Source organism: Triplophysa dalaica, chromosome 14, assembly GCF_015846415.1.
Source record: "Triplophysa dalaica isolate WHDGS20190420 chromosome 14, ASM1584641v1, whole genome shotgun sequence".
NCBI classification, from domain to species: domain Eukaryota; kingdom Metazoa; phylum Chordata; class Actinopteri; order Cypriniformes; family Nemacheilidae; genus Triplophysa; species Triplophysa dalaica.
Window position 1 is genome coordinate 6,086,320 of NC_079555.1, and position 27,917 is coordinate 6,114,236.

Below are 27,917 nucleotides of genomic sequence, written 5' to 3' on the forward strand. Positions count from 1 at the left end.
TCCAATTCTGACAATGTGATTTAGGCAAAATCAATAGATACAATATGTTACACAAAGCAAAACGCAAACTTCCATCCAAAGCTTTTATGTAATCAATTTGTGCATGATTCAGTTTTGTCACTGTTAAAAGCCTTTTGAGCCCATTTTACCTCTGCCAGGAATTGTGTAAAGGTCTTTTGTTTTAGCTTATTTTCACTGTGTGTAATATATTTTCTAATTTTTTGTGGGCTTTAAGCGTATGTTTAAGTGTAGTTGTCAGAACAGATGCAAATGCATATTCAACTTACATCTGTCAGACCTTGGGCGTGGGATTCAGACAAAGGCATATGCTGTTTGATTGTTTAAAATGAATGGAAATCTATTTGACAGTGCATGGAAACAAAGAATAAGTTCTGTTCTGTTAAGATGAATTGTGAAGGCAGATAATAAATACAGTCAGGCAGAGGAAAAAAAAGAATGATTGCACATATATCAATATATGCAAAGAAAAACAGATTTCAAAAAGGTGATTTACAGACACTCTTAAAAATAAAGGTGCTTATAAGGTTCTTCACAGCGATGCCACAGAAGATTCCTTTTTGGTTCCTCAAAGAACCATTCAGTCAAAGGTTCTTTAAAGAACAAATATCTTTCTTACCTTTTTATGATCAGAAGAACCTTTTTTGTCACAAAGAACTTGGAAATAAACATGATTGCAACTTCAATTCCGTATTGGCAAAACAGTGTTTCTTTGACTCAATGCGGTTGAAGTGTGAGAAAAAAGATTGCTGTTTTCTCTACCATACTGTGGTTTGTAAAAGTTGAACTTCTTAGACATAAACATGAGTGCACTTTTAATTCCATATTGGCAACACAGTGTTTCTCTGACTCAATGTGGTTGAAGTGTGAGAAAACAAGATTGCTGTTTTCTCTACCATACTGTGGTTTGTAAAAGTTTAAACTTCTGAATCTGGATAGATTTGGCAACTCAAGTGACGCTAAAATCCAGATTTTCCATTCCAGAGAAACTGTATGGAAGGGTGTGAAATCCTGTGCTCTAAGGTTTTTGAAAAGGTCCAAGTATGATGCGATTGTAAATGTGAAATTTCCTGGTTAGAAAATATTCAATTATGCTGTGGTGACCGGACGATGGAAATATCACTTGTTTGGTCAATACACAGATTATTAAAACAAAGTGACAGAATAATCTAAAATCAATAGTGAATAAAAGATTGAGGATTGTCCTTTATTGCTTCAAATGTCTTTTGATTCTGCAGGAATTGTTGTGTTTCAGTGACACGCAATCCACTATAACTGTCAAACTAGCTTTCTAGCCCCATTTGATTCTCCACATCTAAAGCAACATGACAAGAATGTGGGTCAGACCAGTGAACAGAGATCCTAGCCTCTATTCTGCAAGCCAGAGTATATTTGATTCTCCGGAGACTCCTTCTGTTAACTGTTAACTGTTATAGGTTATCTCTATTTTTATCATCCTCTTGACTAAAGGTACAGAAATAACCTTTTTTGGGATTATGGTCTGCCAGATGCATACAGTAAATGTAGCGTTAATGCAATGCAAATTTGATGAATATATATTGGAAAACAACACCTCTGCTGAGCCTTGGGTAGGTTAAACAGATCTCTGAACTCACAAGTGTCATTCATGTGTCAGTCACTCTCTTTCTTTCGTGTCCTCTCTCGCTGTAGATCCTGCAGCTTTAAGAGCCTTGCTGTTTTTCCCAATTAGAGGAGTGGACCTGAATCCTCACCCAACACTCTCGGGCTTATCCTGTTTTCCACTTGATGGATGGCGAAATAGAATATAGAATATAGAAATAGAATTTGACATTGGAATTTATTTAAAGCAAATCACCGATTTCTATTTTCTCCATAAGCCAGAGTAACAAATAGAAAAAATCTCTTGAAATGCTGGCCGTGAATAAACATGAAATGTTTGATATAAAGCCTCACAGCAGACAGCAGACATTTACCAGGATCCTAAAAAACACTGTCATTCATTTTAATCAGTTTTATTAGTTATACTGTATTTTTACAGTACAATACAAATGTATGTAACTTTACAATAAATACATTTCTATTGAACTTAAATATATAAACAATGAAAATAGAAAGAAAGAAAGAAAGAAAGAAAGAAAGAAAGAAAGAAAAATAAAATAAAATGTATTAATAAAGTTATGTTAATTTATTTGAATGGCACAGAATATATTTCTCCCACTGTATTGATGATGTTCTGTTTAGTGATGTTAATGAAATCCTTAAAAATGCGACACATTTCTTGTTTATAGTCAGTAAAGAAAGATTTCGGCCTAACTAGGAACTAAGAACAAATATAGGTGTGTACAGTTGTAATATAGTGTCTGCAAGATTTTTTTATTTGTAACCGATAGTAATTGACAAATAAGACAAGTTTACATTCCATTAATTCTTATATTACCGTTAAGGGTCTTCCATGTCTGTTTATATGTTTTGTGGGTTACTGTTTTGAGTAGAGAAGCTTCACACTCCTCTAAACCTTCACATATCCTACGTACATATTTGTGGATATTTTTATAAATTCATCCAAAGCTTTCAACTAGTAATTCATCAGTGTTGCAAAAGATCTGCGAGCACATTTCTTTTTTTCATGGTGATGACCCCAACAGAATCATATTATGCTTTTAGACTTTGGTCTGCTATATAAGTAAATCCATTAGAGCTAAGAGAGTTTTCTTTGGATTGCCAGACAGATAAATTGGGGTTCATGAGCAGGCCTAGCGATTCTCAAGGATGTGATGGTTTTCAAAGCACCTTTCATCTCTTATGAGTAAATGTAAAGTGACAAAAAACATGTAAGACCACTAAGAGCAACACTGGAGTGGACGGATGCTCCAGAGTGCATTTAGATGATATGAGTTTGAATGCAGCATACACTTGAAATGATGTACTGAATGTGTGGTTTTCATGGCGTGGCTAAACCACAATTTAACGAAGGTGCATCAATGAAGTATTTCTATGACCAGGTTAACCGTCTTCTGCAGATAACTAACACATGACTCTATATGCAGCCTTAAGCAGAGTTTGAACTCACAGGCTCTCTGAGTCATAGATGACTGATCAGATGAACAAACCTCTGGAGATCTGGCTTGATCTTGCGTCCATCACTTAACATTTATAAAATATATTTAATGAGAGAAACAGAGAAGCCAAAAGAACAAGGTGACCACATGACAGGATCCAAAACAAGACAGTTTCCCAGTGTTATGACTTTGGTTTGCATTTCACGGGTTGGTGCAGAAACAGATTAAACTATGTGAACTGAACCACAGGTGTCATGCCAGATTAAATTACATCAAATTACTCGCAACAACAACAAAAACGAAAATAAGAGGGAGGCACCTTGCAATAAAGAACATTGGCCGCTGCATACCAGTAATGCAGTTACTATGCAGATGCCAAAAATCTCATATGCATTAATAAAATTAGGCAAATCAGTTGGTACACGTTATACCTAGAGATTTCAGTTTTATATTTGAGTTTTGTGTATGTATTATCTAGTGGCGGGATGTGACTTACTTAACATAACTGACAGTGAAATGTTTTAAAGCAAATTTTAAAGAAGCGCAATGCATTAACGTATATCCTTAAATGATTACTGTGCACAAACTAAATTCAAAAATAGGAATAATAGACAGTTTTCTGCTTTAAGATTAATATTTGAGATCATATTTTACATTGTAAGCTTCTTAGATGGACCAAAAAACCTTGCAAATAAATCATAGTTAATTTTTCTTTCTATTACATTCACATGACAGCATTAATATGGTATATCAGCACCCATGTCTGTGTCCTCATCAACGGATCTGTGATTCTGTTACGTAACCTTTTCTCTAACTCAGTGGTTAGAGCATGGCGATCCCAGGGATTGCACATACTTAGAAACAAATGTATAGTATAAGGCAATGTAAGTTGCTTTGGATAAAAGTGTCTGCCAAATGCTTAAATGTAAATGTAAATGTAATAGGCTTTATTACCCTTCCCTGAATTATATTCCATGCTTTCTCAATTTAGGCTCCAAGTGCCAAATGAATACAGCATGCATTGACAGCATGCATTGCATTAAATCAAAGCTCTTATGTGTTAAACAAAAATATAAATATACATTTTGACATGATCTCCTCAGGGGTCAGTGTCTATTGCATCATGACTGTTAAGTACACAAAGTCACTCGGGCAGAATATGCTTAGATTAATCCCTTTGGCTGTATTGTTGGTGATGGATGTTTAGTCTTCAAATGACTGACTGGATGAGAAAAATTCTGTCCTGCTTCCATTTTCAAATTAACATTGTAATTTGTTTATTTGCATAAAGCCATATACAGTAAGGATATAATCTCATTAAATATGATTCAAAATTATTAGAAGTCAAGAATATACAACACACCAATTTATAAGCTTGTCTTTTGGGCAATTAAATTTATCACCGTACAACAGGCATTCTCTGATAAGAAACACAATATGATTTTTTTTAGATCAAAGCCAAACAAACACTTTATTGTTTCTTGCACTGTGTGTCAGAATGAACCGTGATTAGAAAAAAAACTAAATCAATTCCCCGCTGCCTGTTGTTTTAGGCTACTTTAATCAAAGAGCAGGCGTGTAAATAAATGATGCTTTCCTCAATTTCCTGTGTAGTATTTTTTTCTTGACTTGAATTTTATCTTTCACAAGTCCAAGTTCCAAGTGCTAAACGTAGATTATAATATAAATGTGTGGAATTATATGCGATTTTGTAGACAGAGCTCACGTATGTCATCAGATTTTCATTCTAACATGACAGGCAATCAACAATATGTAATCAATTCTTTCCAGCCCTTTCTGCAGTAACTCTAAATAAATCCTCAATATTGTACATTCTTTATGTTTATACTGTGGATATTAAATGCATATAGATTTCAAATCTGATGTACCTGAATATGTTTTGTAGGCTGTTTTATAGTGAGAAACATGTATTCCTTTTAACAGAAGCTATAGTTAGTGTTTGGACGTGCTAACAAATAAACGTTGGTTGTATCTTTTATAATGTTTATGACATACAAATTAAAATCCCTTTATGAGACTAGCTAATTGTTTGTGTGTTTCTTGCTTTTGAAACATTTGTGTGTTTTGGATATGTGTTTTGATGCATACAAATTTTAATCTAAAATATCTGATTGAATAACTTTCAAAGTCAAATTTTCTTTAAAGTTACACTTCATCTGCCAACGTTTGTTAAAGCGAGGAAAGAAAAGCCAATTATTCATAAAGGCATACATTTTACAAGTGAAAGAACAAAGTAAAAAAGCGAGAAGGAACACTGTTAAAACATTCCTAAGAAAGATGACATGATTCTATGCAATATTTTTGTCTAAAGTTTTGCCTTCGCATTGTCCCTTAGCCTATAAGAAAACGTATTTTCCTGTTAGGGAATATTTTCAAATGCACTTCATCTAAGCCCATAAGGTTCATTATGCATGCATTCTCATCTGTCGTTTTTCCTCATGGCCTGACACAACAATGTACTCCAGAGCTTTAAATTTAAAGTTCGCTCTGGTTTCCTTGAGTGTTAAAATGCGAAATATGCTCTGCTTGCATTTTTATTCTAATTCAAAACATAACCCTTCATTATACCGTATGAGTCAAGCTAGAGTAACAACTGAAAGAAACTAAAAGGAGCATTGTTTTCCCTTGTGCTCATTTATTTTTCACAACATCTCACCTACAAAGATGGTGTCACCAATTCACAGGCAAGAAACAACTGTCGCTCATACACATAATGATAACGGTGCGCTTTTGTCTAATGGGAACGGTATCAGCACATAGGCCTACAGACTTCATGCTCATCTAACATCAGTTCCATATAAACAGTAAAGGTTTCAAATGTGAAAACACAAATAAAAGCCTAACCTTAATTGTGCATTTTTGTTTTGGCCAGGGTCAACATTTTATTTATTTATTTACAGTCCAGGAAAGTGCTCACACCATCTCCTATTTAACAATTTAGCCACTTATATTTGGTCTTTGATGTATAAAGCCCCCTGAAGCTCAGTGAGCTGCGTACGGCCCTCATTATTGATTCACTGAAAGGCTGCATGAATCACAGAGTTTGTAAGTAGACGTGTTGAAAGAAAAGAAAAATAGGAAGGTGAATGTTTAATTCTCTCCCTCCGCACTGTCACCACTGATTCACCCTAAGAGGCTTCAGCCACAGCCCTTGTGGTTTGGACGCGGACCATCATTTTTGTAAGAGCGTGGCAGCAAATAGCCGCAAGGTCTGTGCAAATCGAAGGGCTACACATTAGATTTTCATAAACAGATATCAATACTAGACTTCCTTTTAACCTTCACTGCCCCGGTTAGATAAACACTGAAATCTTTCATCGATACTCATGAGGCACAAGGTATATTTGTGCAAACAAAAATCATCGACTTTACAACCCTGCACCGTGTATTCATAACTCAATTGTGCACCCTCTACCTTCCCAATATAGAGGGGCTGGAGTCAATGATTGTGGCCCCTCCAGTGCAAGTCTCACAGCCAACTTTTGTTTAAAGTGTAAAATGAAAGATAGGCTGTTGGAGTGTGAGGAATGAATTTGTTCCAGGGGGTAACTGAATGGGGAAGACCCCTGTCGCCTCATTCCCTAAGCATTAGACAGTGACATCTGGCATGACCTTGCGACTGGAACTTGATTGCAAGTGTTTGTTCACGGTTGACAGGCTTTAGCGCTGCCTCTCTGTAAGGTCCTCCTTATAAGGTCGACAACACTTTTCCATCAGACAAAGGGACCCTTTGTGCTCTTGACCAGTATTCCTTATTTGCTTTTTTTAATACATCTGTGAAGTTTTCGTCTGTTACCACGAACAACAAATTTAAAGAAAGGCCAGGGAGCAGGGATATGTGCATCTTTTATCAATGTCAATCAAACCCTGCAGACATCATGAGCAAATGTGATATTACTTTATTGAAATCCTTTAAATTCACATTATACATTGAAATATGGATCGCTTCATACCAATCAGGAAACAAACATCAACTCATTGATCTAAAAGCAGAGAGTACATGGAATACCATACTAAATATCATATAGCATATTACGTTAACAAAAAACAAAACCTCAAATACAACATTTTTTCAATCCTAGTTTTTGGTAAGGAAAAAGGCAACACTTAACAGGCGAAAATACTGTATTGTATTTTTTCACCTTCTGTGGTTCTTTGTTGGCCCAATAAAACAAAAAGATTCACAATAAAGAGATAAATAAAGCAAAGAAGATTGAACAAACATGACAGAAGAGCAAACAAGAAAAGCACAAACAAAAGAATCTCAAGGGGTAATGGAAAACAGCTGTAGCTGATGTACTTCTGTTTTGATGCCGATTGTCAGTCGCACACACAAACACACACACACACACATTTCCCTAAAACCCTCAAGACTATCAGCATGTAGATCTGTAGTCCTCAATTTGCGGTCCTTTTTCTACGGCACATCAAACACAGCGTGAGTATATGCTTGTGTTTTCCGTTTTGCAATGGACATTGGGGTTTGAGAGGCCAGCATGAATCAGCGTAGACCCCAGAGGCACAAGTAAGTAATCTCACAGACAATCAATGAGATGGATGAAGCCTCAACATCAGCACCCCACAGCGATGATATTCTCCTACAGAACCTTGAGGGACACTTGACTGATCTTCATCTTAATCCAGCAACTGGCTCGTAGCAGTTCGACCGTAAGGTGTGCGTATGAAACGTATATGAATTCTGTGTCTCTACGATCTCTGGTGCTCCTTTGTAAAACAGTTATGGAATATTTAGAAGTCCACACTTACATGTCAATTCAGAAATCTAATACTTGAAACATTAACAATTTTGGCCTATCTCTGAATACAAGACACTTCAATTCCTATTATAACACAAAAACAGAGGAGCAGATGAAGGCTCCCTGTTTGCGAATGTCATAGTGATGGTCCGTTCAGGCAGACGAAATGTTGTCAAATGCGATCGCAACACAGAGCATGAACTCCGCTACAAACTCACGCAAGAGTCAAACGAGAAGACACAATGCAGAAGCCTCTGCCGAAAGTACCTTAAACCCTAATGGTTCAATCAGACTTGTCCTTCTTCTTTCCTCCACCACCAAAGGGGACTTTGCTGACGACGGCAGAGCCAACCGCAGTCACGCCACCGGCCACGGCGCACACGCCTCCCTTCACGAGCCCCACTCCCATCGCTGGTACAGATGCAACGGAGGTAACGGCAGTTTTCGTGAGATCAAAGCTCTTTCCTCCGACCCAGGCAACCCCACCCACTGTGGCCCCGACAGCCCCTTTTGTGACACTGAACAGTCCACCAGCCATCCTGGAGAACATGCCAGGCTGCGGCTGGGGATGGCCTTTATTGGCATCTACAGAAACAGAATGGGAGAAATTAGCATCAGATAAGCGAGAAAGACTCTCCAGAAACATTAGAGTGGCGTATGTCCTCTTTAAAATCTTGCAATTATAAGTACTCGTCTCATTATAATTTAAAATAATTAAAGTACTTGTTTTGTAGTGTTTTTTAATAAATGCTTAATGAGCATCATGCATAATAATCCATATTTAAGACATACACAATACCTGTTGGACATTTATTTGCATTACATGACAAAACATTAAACTTAGCCATTTTTGTAGTTTTTTATTCATTTTAAAATCTTGCACACTTGCCACGGTACATTAATTACGAAACACAATAATTTTAAACTCAATATTTTGATTGTTAGTATTGAGAATGACAAAACGGTCTTATATTGTGCAATAGCACCACTATGTGGTAGAGAACGTTATGATTCTCAAACAAAGGACAACTTTATAAAGATATGTTTGGCATAACTTAGCTTGAGATAAGAAGTTCTTCTTAAAAGTTTGTCACGCAATGCAATATCAACATAGGTTGTAATACCTGATGGGGGCTCATCATTCAAGTATGCAGGCAGCTCATTCTGTTGCTGGTCTGTTTCGCTCATTTTTACTCTAAATTAGAGAGAAAAGAAAAATAAATTATTCCTGTCCTTCATTTACACAGAAGACATTTTTAACTTGTCTTATTAAGAATAAAGACATTGGGTGGTACCAGTTGGAGAACACAAGGTAAATGTGGGCTTTTAGCAGCAACAATATCTACACAGAACAAGGCAGACCAGTTTATTCTATAAACAAGTAACTTGCAACACCCTGCCACAGAAAACATAGTAAACATATACAATGAACATTGTGTGTTTTGAAGCTTATTGCACTACGAGTTATTTAATGATGTTGGTTCCCATCCACTAGTTAACATCCCACCAACAGGCCCACCACATTACCTCTTAAGACCAACAAGAGACCATTGAAATCAATAAAATTCCCATTATAACCAATAAATCCATTAGAATACATGGCTTTTATTGCTTTTTATCTATTGTTCAGCAGGGAAGGGACATGACTAAGAACAGTATAGATAAAATACAGCTAATCAAGCAGCATATTAAACGTGTACACGTAATACGTTACACGTAAGCACCGCACGAGGGCTACAACATTCATGCATTTAGTGTTACTGTATCATTATTTTAAGTTTGGCCTAAACAGACTCTTCAGCCTTGGCAGTTTCTGACGTGGCGCTCGAGCCCGCGAGTAAAGAATAGCGTACAAAATATGTACAAAAAAGAACTTCAGTTCTTTCAATCACTGTGTATTGAGATTTAGGTGAAAAACAAAACATAAAACATAAAGAAAACACATTCAGCAGGCGAAGCAAAATTTGGAAAGTGAAAAAGAGCCAAAAACACATCGATGAAAACGAAATTAAACGACGATAAATGGTTCGAAGCGCCCCCCAAACGACTGTACGACGTAAGGAAAGACGCATTACAGACAATACAAACATTATGACGACAAAGCTCCTCTACTGTCATGACACGGTATTCTTACAATAAAATATAAAGAATCCATATTGACTCTGTATTTGTATTTAAAATCTATGAGAAACGCGAAAAACGTGCAAAAAGAATTATTCGCCAGCTCTTTGCAATACATATAACGTCACTTACTGTTAAAAGTTTACTCTCTGTTCTCAACTTCTGACCAAGTTGGAAACTTCTGTCTCCACCCCTTGTTTGCTTCAATGCAGAAAGTATGCGGTTCCCTCGCGAGTTTATTTTAAAAGACACCGTAAAAACACAAGTAGTTTGTGACCTAGCAAGACGTTTTCACTTTTTAAAGAGACATTCTTTGCATAATGTGTACGTGCTACGTGGCGTTCTAGTTTGCTGTTTTTAACCACGTCCCAATGTGGACACATTGAGGAGAGGAAGTGACGTTTGTGAGTCTTACCCATTTAAAGTGTGAAATGACTTAACATATAACTTGTCTTGCACATATGTGAGATGAGTGATAAAAAGATGGGTGCATCTGCGCTGTCCACCTGCTTTGGCTTTAGTCTATTGACGGACTCAAGAACTGATAATGTATATGGGTCAATACAATTTTGAAAGAAGCATATTTTGTTGGTGGAAAGCCAAACAGGTTCAAGTTAAATCCATTATACTTTTATAATTAATGCAAACATACAAGAATGTTCGTAGAAGTTAGATCAAGCCCCCTTACTTTTTTGTAGTGGTCCTGTCAATAGAAACAGCACGTACATATGTAAATATATATTTAAATATATATATATATATATATATATATATATATATATATATATATATATAAAATAATGCTATATTATTTTAAGCACAGATACTCCAGTAGGGCATAAAAGCACGTAACTGTATGCTATCGCGCAGGTTATTATGTGTGTTTAGGAGTGTTCGACTTGATGACTTGACCGAAAGATCCGACAGGCATATTACATCAAAGTACCGCGAGAGCCATTCGAAAATCCATAAAATAATGGTTTTGAATCGCTCTCGCGATACTTTGATGTCATCCGTCTGTCAGATCTTGCGGCGCCGCATCAAATCGAACAACCCTGTTGACTTTAAACCATGATGCGCAGATCTATCGGTACGGCACCCTCTCGCGGTACATTGATGTCATTCAACGTTCGTCTGCGCAGCGCTGCGTGAAGTCGAACGTCGTTCTTATAGAATCGATGGTTCTTATTGGCTCCACGGTTTGCAGCTGACGCGTTAACGTTTCCCGCACTTATTTAGAAATGACGTATTTCCTTCCTGGTCATGCCGCTGGTGTTTCGCGGGAACAGTGAAGTTTTAAACATGAATTCAAATGTGCAATAGTGAGCAGCTAGATGCGTAACGTGCGTTAATTCGCGGTGGGATTTATTCTCGAGGAACATTAAAGTTGTTTTTGTTGTTGTATTTTTCTTACAGCAGTTTGTTCAAGCAGGTAAGCAATTTATTAACCGACTAACGTTACTCCTACACACGTTATAAATGATTATTATTGTATACATATGTTAGATTATTAGAGTGTCAACTCTTATATTAGGCCACTATATCTGAAGTGGCTCTTCCTCGTTGGAACTCTTGCTTGAGAGATGCTTTATTAAAGTATAAAAACGAAATGCACATTATTTCATAATGTAATAATTGCGTAAAAAAGTACCTCGTGATTGTTTATGGCACAAAGAATGCGCTCTAGGGTGACGTGTGTACTTGGCTAAGTAATGACCTAAATTATTGTTTACTTTCTATTTGAAGCTCTTTTAAGCTATTTGATTAAATAACTTACTTTTATACTAAATCTAATAAATATTAACATTTATAATCATTTTTAGTTATTGGTTATCTTTTTCCTTTAGTAAAAAGTGTTTTCTCTTCATTTATAATCTTCTTAAAAATAAAATAAGTACACGTTTTTTCGCTGCGCTGCTCTACATTGGCCACTGAGTGGCAGCATTCAATAATGTTAGTTAGTTGAGATTTTACCTGTTTATTGTAAAATGACAAGATACACGTGTATGTTCTTTTTAAAGCATACCTACATCAACAGCTTTCACATACTGTTTATGTTTTTGTAAATTCAAAGAACTTCACTGTAATCTTTTTAGTTAATTTTGGAAACAAAAAACCCTTTGATGCATTGTTGAGCTCTTTTCCTCACACACATCCACTTGCCTTGTCAATGAGAAATCAATAGGGGGCATTCAATTAAATGATATTATCCATGGGAGCAAGAGATGTAACTTTTTGCTTCCTCTGATGGGTAGTATGGTTCTAATGAAGACTGTAAATCCACAATTTGCATAGGGGATGGTAGACCATGGCGCATGCAACATGTGGTCATTGATTCAATCGTGCTGAACCCCTAATTTACACTTTTGCTTCGGATAAAAGTGCTTACCAATTGCGTGTATTGTATGTATGCTAGTGAGACATCTGCCAATACTAAGACATCCAGAACGTATCTACTAAAAGCATATCAATTCCCTATTTTAGATGTTCTTCAATATGCATTCTTTTTTTGCTAGAGTAAAAATCCTGTATAATGTTTAAGTTCTTTTCACATTTGATCCTTTATAGCTCAACTGATTACGCTCAATTTGTCAGCAGCGAGATCCAGAGATGTGTACTAATATCACATTGACCCTGTGCCAGTTGCTAGCTGCTTCTCCATGGTTTCAGTCACACTACCGACCGTGTTGGTTTTTGCCTTTCTTTGGAGAAAAGCCCCTGTGCCTGTGATTGGTGAAGTCTCTGTTTGGTTTTGGCTGTCTGTCCCTGCACGATCACTAACATTTACGTGGTTTCATTAATTATTGTCACTCACAATAAAAAAACACAAACGATCAGAAGAATTGTTTCTTTTCCCAATATTCATTTAAGATACTGTTTTAGATTCACTTATGTAATTATCAAACTATAAAACATAACATTTTAGTATAACCCAATACAGTGAATTCGCTGCTCCTTTGTGCCGTGTGAAATGTACCTTCAACCTGGCGTGGTTGGCTATTAGTTTGTTTTACAGAAAATTGTTTAACTGTGTTACACGTCAGGAATCCCAAATTGTCTGCAAGAATACAGAGAATGTTTGTCAATTTCTCTGTACCATCCGTGGAGTCTTATTAAGCTCGTCTGTGAAATATTGGACCTACGCAGTAAGGAGTGAGACAAATGCTGCGACCTCCCACCCCCTGCAGTTTTTAATAGTTTCACAGGAATAGCCATTAAACATTATAGAGGTGGGAAAAGAAGAATGTTGTAAACGGCAGCCTTGATGTTCTTAAAGAAATTAAAGCTTAATAATAAACTTATTTTTTATAAGTTAATTTTGTCTTTTCGACGCTTGTGAGCTGTGTCATGGCCAAGCTAGTTATGCAAACTTCTTACTTTGTCGTGAGCATAAAGGATACTATCTCTTTGCATGTTGCCTGAATGTGTCCATGTTGTTCAGATGCGTCCCACAGCCCCCGGTGGATGTGTTTATCACTCTCGTGAACCCAGACCCATTGTTACAGTGAATAAGATAATGGTGCCCCTTTTGCCAGTGATAAGGTGCATTGCCTGAAAAGCCGTCTTATCGCGTTTGTATGCCGTGACGCAGGCCTTGTTTTATTGGACGTGTCTCTTTGTATCCACTCCTTTCCCTCTATTATCTCCCTTCCTTCTTCTTTTTCTCTGTCTGCTCCAGCCACTGTCTGTCATTCATCCTGAGATGTTAGCGGCGCAAGAAATACCTCTTTACGGCTCCAGGCATGTCCCTTCTTCTTCCATCTTGCTTCTCCCCCAACTCTCTTTATTGGATTCTACCTCTGGATCATCCGTCTCTGTTCACGCTCTGCTTTTTTGACTCTAGATGGCCTCCTCCTTTCTCCTCCAGCTGGGTTTGTTGACACATAGTCAATCCTGGACACTTTCACCCCCCTTTAACTGCCCCTCTTGTACCCGTTCCCCTTCCCTGAGCCGTAAAGCTGCCACAGCTGTGGGCTGTTGAACCAAAGTGGAGGGGGGGGACATTAAATATATTACAATCATTAGCTTTGTTGGGGCTTGACGGTTTTACTACATTGAAGCTTTTTACGTTAACCAAAGGGAGGACACAAAAGAGCTCCGCTGTGATTTTAATTACATTTTAAATATAGCAATGAAAGCTGCGACTGGACATTTCAATGTAGCATCTCGAAGGTGTTCGAGCAAATCATAGAGAATTGGGCACCTATGAAAACATGTCATAATTTTTCACTGGCATAGTGTCTAAACCTGTGTGATTAAAATGACTGTCAGAATGGCAGTGCTGCTGTTTTTGGTCAAAGTGAATGGTGACCAGGAGCTCTCAAGCTCCTCCCAATAATACAGTTTTAGGATTAAAAATAAATGTACTTTTTCAGGTGTCAACATGAGCAAAGCGAAGTCGAGCAGGGAGAGAAGAGTTATTCAGCCAAGCATCACCAGAGTAACTCGCAGTTCTGTCAACCTTCAGGACACTCAACACATTAAACCTTCTGCCTCAGGCCTGGTCAATGATCTGAGCCTCATGAGAGTGAGTGAACAGCAGAACTCCTCAAAACGGTGAGATTACACATGTTAAGACACCTTCAAATACACTATCAAGTCATTTTTATTTGTATAGCAGTTATTATGACACGTGTCATAATGCAGTGGTTTCCAACCTGTCAAAATTATTCTGTTATCTTTTAAAAAAAAAAAAATCGTGAGACTCAAATGCAATAAGAAAAGTGAAAAGTAAACATTTCATGTAACATTAAACCATCAAGTGAACAATCGTTTATTTATTTAAAATATGAAAAGTGATGTGCAGTGTGAAATTATAAATGGAAAAAAAAATTAAAATGCATGAGAAATAAATATTTATTGAGCAGGGATATCAAAATGTTTCGATATTCCTTTGACTCATGATGTTGGTTAAAATTAAAGTAAAGAAATGAAGCTTGAAGTGTTTGTTTTAAAAATACATTGATAAACAGATTATTAAATAAATAAAGATTTGTATATTCAAAAAAGTAGCCCTCTAGGTTATTTGATCATTTCAAGTCATCCTAATTTACTAAACAATTGCAGACCCCTGGCATAAAGGGACAGTTCACCCAAAAATACAAATTCTTTCATCGTCTGCTCACCATGGAGTTGTTAAAAATAAAACATCTTTGTTGTGTTGAACAAACAGGAAAATGCTGGTAACCAAACAGTTCATGGCCACCATTGACAACTATTGTAGGAAAATGTACATTGGTAGTTAAAAGTGTCCCAGAACTGTTTGCTTTCCTACATTTTTCAAAAGATTTTCTTTTGTGGTTAACAGAACATAGAAATTTATAAAGCAATTTTTTTCTAATATGGTAGTAATTGGTGGCCAAGGACTGTTTGGTTACAAGCATTCTTACAAATATATTTCTCTGTGTTCATCAGAACAAGGAAAGTTATACAGATTTGGAACAACATGAGGGTGATTAAATAACAACATCATTTTCAATTTTGGGTGAACTGTCCATCAATATCTGAAAACCAAGTGTAACTGTGTCCCAAAAAAACGATTTTAGTTTTTACTTTTTTTACTAAACTTTTCTCTTCAGGAAAGGAAAGTCCCCGAAAGACTGTAATTCACCCCAAAATCTATCACCCAGCATAAAGTCGGCTCTCTCCTCACCCTCTGCCCCACACGGTGCTCTTGCAACTATAAGCAGGTTGATAAAACTTGGCCGGGTGCGAAACATTGTGGTAGTTGCCGGGGCAGGTATCAGCACAGCCAGTGGTATACCAGACTTCAGGTAGATATATTTATAACTTCTCAGTCAGTACAACGCTCTGCTTTTGAATCTTTGTTTGGACAATTCTCTTTCTGTCAGGACACCAGGAACAGGTCTTTATGCAAACCTTGTGAAGTATGACATCCCCTACCCAGAGGCGATCTTCAACATTGACTACTTCTCAGACAATCCTCATCCTTTTTTCTCACTGGCCAAGGAGCTTTATCCCGGATACCACCGCCCCAACTACGTGCACTATTTTATTCGTATGCTACATCAGAAGGGCCTGCTGCTCCGCATGTACACTCAAAACATCGATGGACTTGAAAATTGTGAGATTAGCAGCTTTTTAAATAAGCGTGTCAATAAGTGGATGATTAAATCAATTCCCTCAATTAAATGTGATCTTTTTTTGAAGATGGAATTTACCATGTGTGGTTTTTAAAGTGATACCTTTCCGTGTTCCTCTCAGTGTGCGGTATACCAGATGACAAGCTCGTGGAGGCTCATGGGAATTTTGCAACCGCTGCCTGCCACCTTTGCTATTCACCATATCCTGCAGAGGAGGCCAAGGTAATATACAACATAAAATCTAAAGTCAACAATGCAACAAATAGTTTGGTGCTCTTATTCAATTGAATACATGGTGCTCAAAGAATGTTGATCTTTTTTATTCATTGCACAGCCCAAATTGTAAGTTACTTACTTGCATATCCTCCCTTTCTCTTCCACATCAGCAAGCTATAATGAATGACAAAATTCCCATCTGTACCTTTTGTGCCGGAGCTGTTAAACCTAACGTTGTCTTCTTTGGAGAAGATTTGCCAGAGAAGTACTTCCAGCATGCTGAAGATTTCCCAAAAGCAGACCTTCTCATGATCATGGGCACATCTTTAAAGGTGAGTTTTACATGATAAAAATGACAGGATATCAGCATTAGGAAAATGTAGACATGCTGTTTTTGTAACAAGCATTGTAAACAGTACATCTTGAATCAAAATCTAGTTTGTGTACAATTGACTATTTAAAGTCATGTCGAAGCTAAAGGGATGGCACACCCAATAAAAATGTTCATCATTTACTCACACCCTCTTGACATTTCAAATGACTTTCTTTCTTTGCAGAAAACAAAAAAAGATATTTTGAAGAATGTAGTTAACTGGCCCCAATTCACTTGCATTGATGTTTTGTCAATACAATAGAAGTGAGTGGGGGCCAGTGCTGTTCGGGTACCAACTTTTTAAAAAATATCTTCTTTTGTGTTCTTTGGAAGAAAGAGAGTCATAAAGGTTTAAAATGATTGAATTTTCATTTTTTGTGTGAACTATCACTTCAATATAGCAGTAAATCACGGTATTGTATATATAATGATGAATTCTTTTCAGATTGAGCCATTTGCTAGCCTGGTAAACACTGTAAAGTCCACTGTCCCTCGTCTGCTGCTGAACCGTGATCCAGTCGGGCCCTTTGAACGGCAGCCCCTGAAGAGGGGGGACTATATGGAACTGGGAGATCTTGTAGATTCTGTCCGAAAATTTGCTGACATCCTGGGGTGGCATTCTGAGATCCAGCACCTGATGAATTGTCACGAAAACGCACTGTTTTATAAAACTGACCCCAACAGCGGTGAAAACAGTGACTCCTCAGAGACGGACAGCAGGTTCTTCTGGACCAAGTAACTAATATCAACCATTCTTACTCCAACTTTCTGTATGTTTAAAACATACACATGACACTGTGATTGTGAAAATGTTAAACTGGAATGGTTTAAAACCCACCCACGCAATATTTATGTAACGTTTTATTTTGTAATTGTATTCTATTTGGCATGTTTATTCTTATCATGTAGATTGTCTGTTTGTAGCAATGTTTTTATTTAAACGTGGTCAATAAACTCTTTTTCATAGCAAAGCCATCAGGAAGTAGTGGATAATATCTGAATTGTAGCTGCTGCTGATTTTGTTGTAAAACCCACCGTCTAAACATCTTCAAAGATTTATAGAAACGACCTGGCAACTTATAAGCATGGTCTCCAGAATAACTTTCGTGTCTACAGCACATCCCAAACTTTATTTTTTTGCCACTTAAGTGGAGGATCGACTTTTTACTGTTGATGTTCATGGTTTACCAGGCCCTGCGAGTCAGAATTACAAACTTTAGACCCAGCACTTAATAAAGCAATATTAAATACTTAAATGCTACCTTTAAAGGCTCATTTAACATTCTATTAACTAGATCATTTTTTGTATGTTCAAAAAGTTTAATCAATGCAAAAGTAGCTAATGTGAGTGATATGGATTGGAGTTAATGTATGTAGTGTGAATATGTGTTTGTTCAGTAGTTGTGGGTCATTTGGAAGCTGGCGGTTCTTGGCTCGGCCCCATTGGGAAGACAGTGGTAAATTAGCATGGGAGGCGTGACCTCCCAAGTGTGCAGTGCCCCCACTGTGTGTTTTCACAGGCACTGCAGCCTCCAAGCGGGAGGCTCCCACCCCCCAAACTCTAATAAATATCTTTGCTCGGCAACAAAGAACCCCAATATCCTGCTGCTGTTTGGGAGAGTGTGTGAGGTTCTGTGTATGAGAACGGTTGTAAATTCAATTTCATTTTGCACAGGATCAGTGAAGTATATTGGAATCATCAAACATGTATGCTTAAACACTTCAGCTCATGTTTTATTCCTCTATGCAGATTGTCATGTTTGCATTGGTTAAAGTTAAAAAGAGAAAGGTGTAAAACGTTTTTACCAGCTGTTTTGGAACCGTGGAACTATTACATTTTGCTTTTAGTTTGATCATAGGGCTTACTGTATCAATAGAACATAACCCTATAATGTCTAGATTAAGCACGAGTTTGTTAAATTGTTTTGTCCTTTGTGTGTTGTTTTATTAAAACGCTGCTTTTTATGTTCGTTTTTAATAAAGAATATTCAAAGACCTTTTTGTTGAACAAATGACTTTTCAGCTCCAGTTACCATTTTATATCCATTACACAAATATTTTTCTCTGTATTTACAAAGTATAGATTTTGTCGAAAATCTATACTAAAGCATTTTTACCTTTTTATTGAAGTCATATTGATATTTCACAATAAGCCTAATTTAATATAAGACCCAGAATTAAGTTACTGAAGTGATTTAATATTCAAGATCTGTATAGTCAAGAAAATATGATACTAATCTCTCACACACAAGTATTTTCAAACAAACGATAATAAACAGTTTTTATTGGAAATGATTGTCAAAATAAATCACGAGGAAACCATAAACAAGGTTTTACAAAGCTCTGCTATTCTGTTTCTGTTTAATTTACAATAGTGGTAATAGAAGATGAATTCAGCTCTTGAAGGTATTCACAACCTTTGGTCGCAGTCTTTAAATCAGATAATCAACATAAATTTTAAAAATCAGATTTTTATTATAACATGCTTTATCTTGGATATAAAACGGAACTTCCTTTATTAGAAAAAGGGCAAACAATCTACATTCTGTAGTGCAGTGAAAAAAAGTGACGAAAGTGAACTTTACAAAATGAGTATACAGAAAAATAGGCTAAAAATAATATAAAACAGAGGCTAGATATGAGTGTAAAACCTGAGTCACACCGTATAACTGGTTACAAAAAAGAAAAACCTGAAAAGTAAAAATCTGAGTGTAAAATTAACCATGTCTCAATGCAAATTATTTCATGGCTTATCTTGGCCTGTTACATTTCAAAACACATGTATAACAGATTTTTAAGGAAGACGTGTAAGGCAGCAACAGGTACAGTTCTCATGTGTCATCTGAGCCACAGATTGTAATATCAAATACAAACCAAGCAAACAGCTTTGAACATTGAGTCTTTAGGACAATAGATTCCTTAGAACATGAATCTATTTGAGAGCCACTTCATAGACGAGGGAAAAGTGTAAAACTTACAACTTAACAGTAATTTATTTTGTGTTCTAATATCTTATAACATCAAAATCTCAAGCTTTCTTTAATATCCACCCAGATACCTATTAAACCAATTTTCTCTTTCTTCACTGTTCTGTTTATCACACAAGCTTCCATTAAATAGGCACGTTACCTACTTCTGCAGCAAAATAATAATCTTGGTCATAAATAACTGTGCACAGGACAGTTTGTGAGAAAGGCGGCGGTTCGCGCCGGTCTGCAGGCTTTGCCTTGAAGGCTTTCTGCGAGTAGAGCTTCTGCTAGTCCGAGTCCGAGTCGCTGGGTGTTGGACAGCATCCATGGATGGTCTCCCCTAGGGGCGCTAGAGTGCCATCCTTCCTCACTCCCATTGGCCTGATTAGTTCTGTCCTGTAGAGAAAGTACAGCGCTCAGACATTAGTTACGAATCCCAACTAGTTTCAGTGCAGTTCATGTTCTTTCTGTGTCTATATCATAAACACCTGTGCATGCAGTACTTTGCATGTTGTGTACTATGAGTACTTTGCATGTCCATGTGACATGCAAAGAATCAGGAAGGCACATAAACCTTTGTACAAAATAGAAGACTCTAGAAGTGTTCGCAGACTTTTGAATGTCTATAAAATAGGGAATGTGTTTTGAATTTCCAAATAAATTTTAAATGGAATTGAGGGCACAAACAAGAAACAGAATTGCAAATGAAATTTAAATGCTCAATTTTTTTTATAGAAATTAAAATTAATAAAAAACACTGATAAACACATGGATTGTTTATTAAGTGAACATGAAGAGATGTTTTACTTCAATCAAAGTTTATAAATACATTTCAGAGGATCGATAAAAAACTCTATTTACCCTACAGGTTCATTGTGCTCACGTCTTGTCAACTTTTTCAGACGGCTAATTTGTCACCACAATCCACCTGCTCTTTGAAAGAAACCCTTTGTTCTGACCATTGTAGCTGGCCTCTAAAGAGGCCTGTTGATGTGTAGAACATCTTTCTTTGCCTTTACATCTGGCCGCATAAGAGTCTTGGAACCACAACTCTAAAGACACCCCTCCAAACATGCTCCCCAATCCCAAAGCGGGTTCCCAATGCCCCCCCCGGCCCTGCAGTTTAATTACGGGATCAGTGCTCATTCTAATCTCTTCAAAGCCTCGGCAGCTTCTCCACGCTAATCCAATTATATCTGCACTGTGTGTCACCAGCGCAGCCGACATGATTCATCAGAGTATTATCCAATCAAAGCACGGCCAAAGATGATTTATAAAAGCATTATCCAATCGAGGCTGGCGGAAATGCTCTTTTGCATTCATTTGTGGAAAGCAAACACAGATAAACTTTTAATTCAAAGCTATTAAAAAAGTTAGTTAACAGTAAATAGGAAAAATCTTTTAAAATTGTATCACTATTTTAACAAAAATGTGAAAAAGTAGAATGATAAAGTCTTCAGAATAGAACAACTTTTGGTTGTGTTCCATGTTTAAATCTAGATTTAGAGGGCTGTACTGCATTGCTGGCCACAAAAGAACATGTTGACGTCAAGCGCGCGTCAAGATGAGTAATAACAAACTAATCGAAGATAACTCGCATGACAAGAGGACACAAGGGCATTTCCTTCAAGTCCCTCACAAAACAATAACAATAAAAAAAATTATATAGTCCCCAACAGCACCTGATCTGATAAACAGCATGAACAAAGTTTGCTGTATTTGTGTGTTTTAAGTGATATCATTTTTATTTTTTGATGGACTTTCATCATTTCAAACTTGCTTTCTTCCTCAGAACCAAAAAGAAGCTATTTTAAAGAATGTTGCTAACTGGCCCTCATTCTTTTGCATTGGTTTTGTGTCCCTACAACTGAATTGAATGGGGTGCAGTGCCGTTACCAACTTTCTTCAAAATATCTTCCTTTGTGTTCCGCGGAAGAAAATCATTAAGGTTTAAAATGACAAGAAGGTAAGTAAAGGATGACAGAATTTTCATTTATGGGTGAACTATCCCTTTAAGCAAATCTCTGCATTTGTGTTTGGCCAAATTTGAAAATACAAACATTTTAAAAGGTTTGTATGAGGTTAAATTGTACGGCTTAGAGACAGGAAATCGTATCAGCCTAGAATGAAAACAATGGAAGTGTATGGGATGTTCTCTCTAATGTAGAGTTTGTGTATACTGGGGGTGGAGAGTCAGTGCTAATTGGACAGCAAGTCAAGCAGCAGACATGGGGTGGGACATTCCTGCATGGACATGTTGCGTCTCCCCAGCAGCCATAGTGAGGAGCAGCAGTGACTGGTGTCCCTCTGCCCTCCCTCTCCTCCCTCATATTGATAAAGCGAAAGGAAACGAGGATCTATTCTGAAGACAGGAATCTGCCTCTCTTGGGCACACGCTGCTCATTATGGTTCAAACAACCTATGGATGGACAATGGAAAGTCCTCTTCTGTTTGGAAACGTATTTAACATTGCTCGTCGAACAGACACACACAACACCTAATTGAGCCTGTGTCTCAAGCCACTTCATGCCCAAGGACAATGCCTGGCACCTTAGCTGAATGCAGCGAGCGGCATTTGAAAGAAAAACACGTATATGTATTACAAAACCAGCGTACAAAGAGTCAGAGCCCACGATCCCACTGTGTCCACCAATTAGCTGGTAATTAATGCAGTGGCCAGTCGGTGCGCATTGACTCCTGTTGAATGCGGAAGCGTGGAGGAAGGCCGGCAGTAAATGAGGCAGAGGACGGTGGTGGAGATTCTTGCCTTAATGAAGCTGTTGGTAAGAAGCGTGAGGAGAGCAACGCCACAGCATCTCTCGCCGGTGAAACGCTAGCGGTTGTTTAGGAAAAGGTCAATGCGAATGTGGCCCGGCATGTACTGAACCTCTGACAAAGGCAACAAAAAAATACCTTTTACCTTTGTCTAGTGAAGGACGGCATTGCAAGACGATGAAAAATAGAAAAAGCAATTAACTGTGATTTTAATGAGAAATGCAATGAGGAAATTATATAAAACTCAGCCGAGACATTTAATCTTAAGTACGCAAAACAAAAACCTGACAAAATGATAGTGATACAGACAAGGTTGTCAAAGCTCCTAATATGATTTTCGAATATTTATACTTTTCTATTATACAGCTAAATATAATATACAGCAAAATACCATTTTCAGTTTATCCGAATTTACTATTTATGTGTTTATGTAAAATGATCATTTTTGTTTCATTCTGTGAACTATAAACAACATTTCTCCAAAATTTCAAACAAAAAGACTGTTCCATTTACATTTACTTGCGGAAAATGAAAACTGGAGAATAACAGATGCTCTGTATTTTTTCAGACGTCAAATGCTGCCAAACAAACATGTTCATATTCACTTGAGCAATACAAGAGTAATATTTGAACATGCATTTAGGAAAAGTAAAAAATATATTTTTATGTGATTTTAAACACGGTTTTCATGCGTCTTGTCATGCGGTCACTCTTTCACCTAATGCTGTTGGATGACTTTATATCTCTCCTGAGGTGTGATTTTGTTGAAATTCAACAAAATGCTGATTCAATAGAAACTTGAGATAGTCCTAATTTTTTTCCATGGCTGTGCATACTAAACGCATATTCATTTAGATTAAACTCTATAAGCCCAAAATCCTTAACCTACAATTACAACTTTATGAAAAAAATTCTGGATGGAGCTTTTGGGTACCACAAATATAAAAATGAGGTTGTGGAACATCAATACAGTTGTGAATCACAGGACACAAAGTCTCACCTTGATAATTCATCAATCATATGTGCAAGCTTCTGAGCTTCGTATTCCTTCTGTTCCTCTGTCATCTCATCCATTGGGTTAGGCATTGGGTGCTCTATGTGACCTGTGATGGGATTAATGCTGATAACACAAGAGCAAAACATTAAAATTCCTTTTTTTTCAAGAGAAAAAGATATCAGCGTCTATTTAATGCACTTACAATGGTTTGGCTGACTTGTATTCTTCAGTGTCGGAGTCTTCATCAGATGAGTACTCCGTCTCACCTCTGCCACCAGCCAGCAACCCTCGTGCCATCAGCAGGCCGGCAGCATTACCATAACCAGTGTACTTCAACAGATTATCCACTGCACCAGACGAAGCACAAGACAAGTGTAACCAACCACACATTAAATGATTCCTGAAATTTACATCATGCAATAGGGCTCACCGCTCTCTTTGCATAGCACAAACAGAAACTCAGCAGCCCCCTGTTTTACAGCCATGTCTATATGCGTCATGAGACGCACCAGTTTGTTCCGAACAGTGCAGCCAATTTCTGGTCTTTCATTCACATCCTTTAGAGGTGGCAACACCTGCGTATTACATAAGTATGACATCACATTTAATCAGCAGCTGAAGACAAGCTAAAGCACAAGCAAAAAAGCTAAATCTCATGAGTAGAGTCAGGTTCGAGAGCACTGAGTTACACCAAGCATGGACTCAACCCTGCACCTGGGTCTTGAGACATCTGCGGATTTCCCTGTGGTATCTGGCGCTCTCAGTCATCAAACTCAGCACGGGTGTCAGGCCTTCTTTGTAGTTGGACCCCTGTGTGAATAAATGCACACTGATACAACGATACAACAAAGAAGCGGTTTAGGAAGGATGTATTTGTTTCTGGTACCCTACCTTGTCCATCCTCTTCTCCATGAAATCTAGCAGCACCTGCACCACGTCTAAGTTTTTCCCACCATACTTTTCCAGTCCACCTTGGACGGGGACGTCTATGAGTACATCCAGACACTGTACTGGGAGGTTACTCAGGAGATTTATAGCATGACTAAAATAAGAGAACAAATAAAAAAAACTTAAAACGAGTTGACTTTTTCAATGTCTGGCTGGGTCACAAAAACCAACAGGCTAACATGTGGAGGCACCACATGTAAATAGTAAATATTTGCATGCCACTTTCATTTATACATATGATCTTCTCTGACTCAAAACAGAATCAAACTCATTTCACATTCTAGGAATTTGATGTTGACAGACGTGAACGGCCATTCTGAAAGTCGCAGAGAGAAGAGAAAGCTTCATTTGAATAACAATGGCACATCTACTGACCGAGACAGGACATTCAGTGGACTTTGTTTAATGGGGGAGCGTAGAGTTAGTCATTTTTGAGTGCTGTAGAATGCATTGAGAGAAGTTAGCATTCCACAAGTGTGAAAGGACTGATGACTGCGCCACCACAAACACAATGAGTCAAGCCCAAATAAACGGAGGGGAGTTTCAGAATGCGTTGAGCTGTCTCGACAGGGCAAAGGGGTGTGTCATTAATCACTCAGACATCTCGTCATTTGCATTCACCTCACTTGCGTTTCTTTTCCTTTCTGGAACCTTTACTTTATTAAGTACTTTTTCTGGGGTTTAAGCCAGTTTAAAGGTCCAGTGTACGGAATTAAGCAGCATCTAGTGGTGATGTTGCGAACTGAAACCAACGGCTCACTCCACCCCTCCCCCTCCCTATCGAAGCACTACGGTGGCTGACACAGGACAAAGATGTCGTCATGTTTTGCAAAGGAGATAATGTATTTACAAAACACACTCTGTAAAGCAGTTTGTCCGTTTAGGGCTACTGTAGAAGGGGACCCATGCAAATTCCTCGTACACTTGAACTCATTGTACTTGGCAACGGACGATTCTGATTAAAAAAAAAGACAAGTAAACAACAGCCTAGCTGGATTAATCCGCACCTGTGAGCCTCCTCTGTTTTCTCTTCTGTATGTGTCTTCAGCATCAGGAGGTGACGCATGATGCCTACCACAAGGCGAAGTTGATGCTCATTATCCTATAAAAAAGGTATTAAAGCATTCGGATTACAACTGCAAATCAGATTAAAGGGATAAATATATAATGTATAAAATGTAGTCTATACTTCTTGCACACATACTACTACTGCAAGAATGAGGAGACAGGTACTCCTGCCAGGTTGCATTTTTATATAGCTCGATAGTATTATAAAACTAAAAACAGCACTTGATTGAATTGATTAAATCTAAACCGGGTTTGTGCTTTCAACTTAACCCTTAAACTCCTTTTACTGGAAGCAAGAGCACTGGATTCCTTTCAACATCAATTATTCAACAGCATTATAACAGGCAACTGAGGACCTGCAATATCTTTCCTCCTTTCTTTTTTGTGTTATACACAGCAGATTTAATACATGAAAATGACATTATAAAATAAAAATGGGTATTTGCTATAAACACTGCTGCTCACCTCATCACTGGAGTCAGACATAGTGATGTTAAACAGAGCCTTAAGGGCTTCCATGGCACGATCATTGTTCTCTAGTGAAATGGGCGGGGCATCTGGGTCAGGGGGCGCAACCTCATACGGCCCCACCCAGCGCACGTCAAGGGTGCGTTCCAGCACATCAGTAAGCAGCCTCAAAGCACCCGCCTCCTTTCTCAGTGTGCAACGTACATCCGTCCGTAGGGCGGAGAGCAAAAACAGCAGCCGTAGGGAGAACAGTCCCACCTCATGATGGGCGGAGCTAAGCGTATGCAACCTGGCACACAGGCCCTCTGCCAGCTGAACGTCAGCTCCTGCTTCCTGTGCCGCTACGCTGTTGAACACCACGTTACACAGGCACTTAAGAGCTTCCACCACAACCCTCTCCTCCTCTCCTGACTGAGCATCCTCAAATGGTACTCCGTCATCGCCCAACGCACGAATCCGGGCCAGTCCAACTAGGGTGAGGATCCCCTTCCGGGTGGCTACAGGTCCCAGAACACTCTTGTCTCTGGAAAGGATTCGCATGGTCTCCAAGCAGGTGCTTTGGCAGAGTGGTCGAGATGACCGACGGAGGACTGTAAGCAGGCCCTGACACAACTTCTGCAAAGGAAAAAGCACATAATTGAGCAAATATTAAAACGCATCGGCCATAAGATAACTTACAACACAAACCACCCTAAACAAAAACATCGGTGGTGCAATATAAATGTGTTACTCACAATTCGTACATCCGCCTCTTTGTGGTCAAAGGAAAATGTGTGGCTGTTCTGAAATGAAAAGCAAGCATGACAGCAATATCAATATGGGATGCATAGACCTTTCTCAAACCATGAAGATATATAATTTCTTTAGAAAACAGATCAGCAAAATTTTAAGAAAAGTGGATGAAGGCTGAATTGCAAACCTAGCTAAACTTATATAGGCCTTTAAGCCAGTTAAAACATACTTTACCCCAAACAATGATTTTTCTATTTAATCATCCCATTGACTTCCATCGTATGGACAAAGCCACTGTGACATTTCTCAAAATATCTTTTGTTCACAGAAGGAAGTCATACAGGTTTCTATGAAACAACATGAAGGTGAATAACTGACAGAATGTTTTATTTTAGGGTTAACTATCTCTTTAATAGACAAACCAGCATCCCACAATAACATTCAAATATTTCCTACAACGCTAGGTGTGTCACCTTCCACAAGCATTGCTACTTTAGCTTCCTGCAGCTTTTGTGAGTTAACGTTAAATCATTCGAACAAACGGCTCATTTCCACTGAATAACTTGTTTTCTCCTAATGCTAATATAGTAATATCGCAAATGTAGTTTAATACAAATGTTGTCAAAGTTCCGAGTTAACTGGTTGTTTGTAATATGGCTAACAGCAGGAGGATGCTAGTTCACTGTCCCAGATTATATTGACGAATGACCCGTCCCACTGTCTTCAAAACATATGCGAAAAACACGGTTAAATAGCTCAAAAACAAATAAATTTGTCTCTGAAATAAACACTCCTTTGCTAGGTTCACACAGCGGCTAATACTCCGTGCTAACACGCTAACATCGACCCTGCACATAACTTACAGCATCATTTAGCAAGTGAGCTAACAGCAGGAAATCCTTTTTACCTCCGTGTTATACTTCTGCAAAAGCTTTTCAACTCTTTCATCATCTCCACCGTCGATCTCTGACAGAATCACGCTTATATTCATCTCTGAATGTTGCCTGTTCGACTAGTAAACTGACGGTCCTTCTTACAACAACAATGGTCAGAATGGGAATTACACACATTCTCTTTCTCTCCCTATCACATATGATCAACTTTCACCCGTCAAACGTCATGACATCACATGACATGTCAATCTACGATCCTGTTGTTTTTATTTTCATTTTCAATAAACTGTTTCAATTGTTTACTAATTTTTTTTGTTTTGTTTAATACCCTGTTAGCACACATACATCTGGCTTACATCTATTTGACATCTCCATTTACATCTGCAAGACATCTATAATACATAGTTTGCTCATCT

At 37.9% G+C, this 27,917-nt stretch overlaps 3 protein-coding genes across 3 annotated transcripts; 1 reads left to right on the forward strand and 2 right to left on the reverse strand.

Annotated features, from left to right (window-relative positions):
• Window positions 1-6,956: 6,956 nt before the first annotated feature.
• On the reverse strand, window positions 6,957-10,340 carry tmem263 (transmembrane protein 263). Its single transcript, XM_056766171.1, has 3 exons — window positions 10,091-10,340; window positions 8,962-9,032; window positions 6,957-8,422 (listed from the first exon to the last, which is right to left on the reverse strand). Exons 2-3 carry the CDS (start codon window positions 9,023-9,025, stop codon window positions 8,121-8,123), a joined length of 366 nt encoding a protein of 121 aa, XP_056622149.1. The 5' UTR covers window positions 9,026-9,032; window positions 10,091-10,340; the 3' UTR covers window positions 6,957-8,120.
• An 826-nt stretch (window positions 10,341-11,166) lies between these two features.
• Window positions 11,167-18,647, forward strand: si:dkey-103i16.6 (uncharacterized protein LOC557125 homolog). The gene is made up of 7 exons (XM_056766182.1): window positions 11,167-11,390; window positions 14,335-14,515; window positions 15,538-15,732; window positions 15,811-16,043; window positions 16,184-16,284; window positions 16,449-16,610; window positions 17,097-18,647. Exons 2-7 carry the CDS (start codon window positions 14,343-14,345, stop codon window positions 17,388-17,390), a joined length of 1,158 nt encoding a protein of 385 aa, XP_056622160.1. The 5' UTR covers window positions 11,167-11,390; window positions 14,335-14,342; the 3' UTR covers window positions 17,391-18,647.
• Window positions 18,648-18,918: 271 nt separating this feature from the next.
• Window positions 18,919-27,755, reverse strand: ric8b (RIC8 guanine nucleotide exchange factor B). The gene is made up of 10 exons (XM_056766748.1): window positions 27,516-27,755; window positions 26,611-26,658; window positions 25,874-26,491; window positions 25,348-25,442; window positions 24,284-24,434; window positions 24,107-24,202; window positions 23,823-23,967; window positions 23,595-23,739; window positions 23,396-23,515; window positions 18,919-20,016 (listed from the first exon to the last, which is right to left on the reverse strand). The coding sequence occupies exons 1-10, from the start codon at window positions 27,597-27,599 to the stop codon at window positions 19,908-19,910; spliced, it is 1,611 nt and encodes a 536-aa protein (XP_056622726.1). The 5' UTR covers window positions 27,600-27,755; the 3' UTR covers window positions 18,919-19,907.
• Between the last annotated feature and the right edge of the window lie 162 nt (window positions 27,756-27,917).

Bases quoted from the DNA above. Each gene is read 5' to 3' on its own strand.
- si:dkey-103i16.6 (XM_056766182.1), top strand. From the start codon at position 14,343: ATGAGCAAAGCGAAGTCGAGCAGGGAGAGAAGAGTTATTCAGCCAAGC. The intron at 14,516-15,537 runs GTGAGATTACAC...TTTTCTCTTCAG, and splicing joins CAGCAGAACTCCTCAAAACG to GAAAGGAAAGTCCCCGAAAG. The intron at 15,733-15,810 runs GTAGATATATTT...TCTTTCTGTCAG, and splicing joins AGTGGTATACCAGACTTCAG to GACACCAGGAACAGGTCTTT.
- ric8b (XM_056766748.1), bottom strand. From the start codon at position 27,599: ATGAATATAAGCGTGATTCTGTCAGAGATCGACGGTGGAGATGATGAA. The intron at 26,492-26,610 runs GTGAGTAACACA...TTTCCTTTGCAG, and splicing joins AAGAGGCGGATGTACGAATT to AAGTTGTGTCAGGGCCTGCT. The intron at 23,968-24,106 runs GTGCAGGGTTGA...TGTAATACGCAG, and splicing joins GCAGATGTCTCAAGACCCAG to GTGTTGCCACCTCTAAAGGA.
- tmem263 (XM_056766171.1), bottom strand. From the start codon at position 9,025: ATGAGCGAAACAGACCAGCAACAGAATGAGCTGCCTGCATACTTGAAT. The intron at 8,423-8,961 runs GTATTACAACCT...CTGTTTCTGTAG, and splicing joins GAATGATGAGCCCCCATCAG to ATGCCAATAAAGGCCATCCC.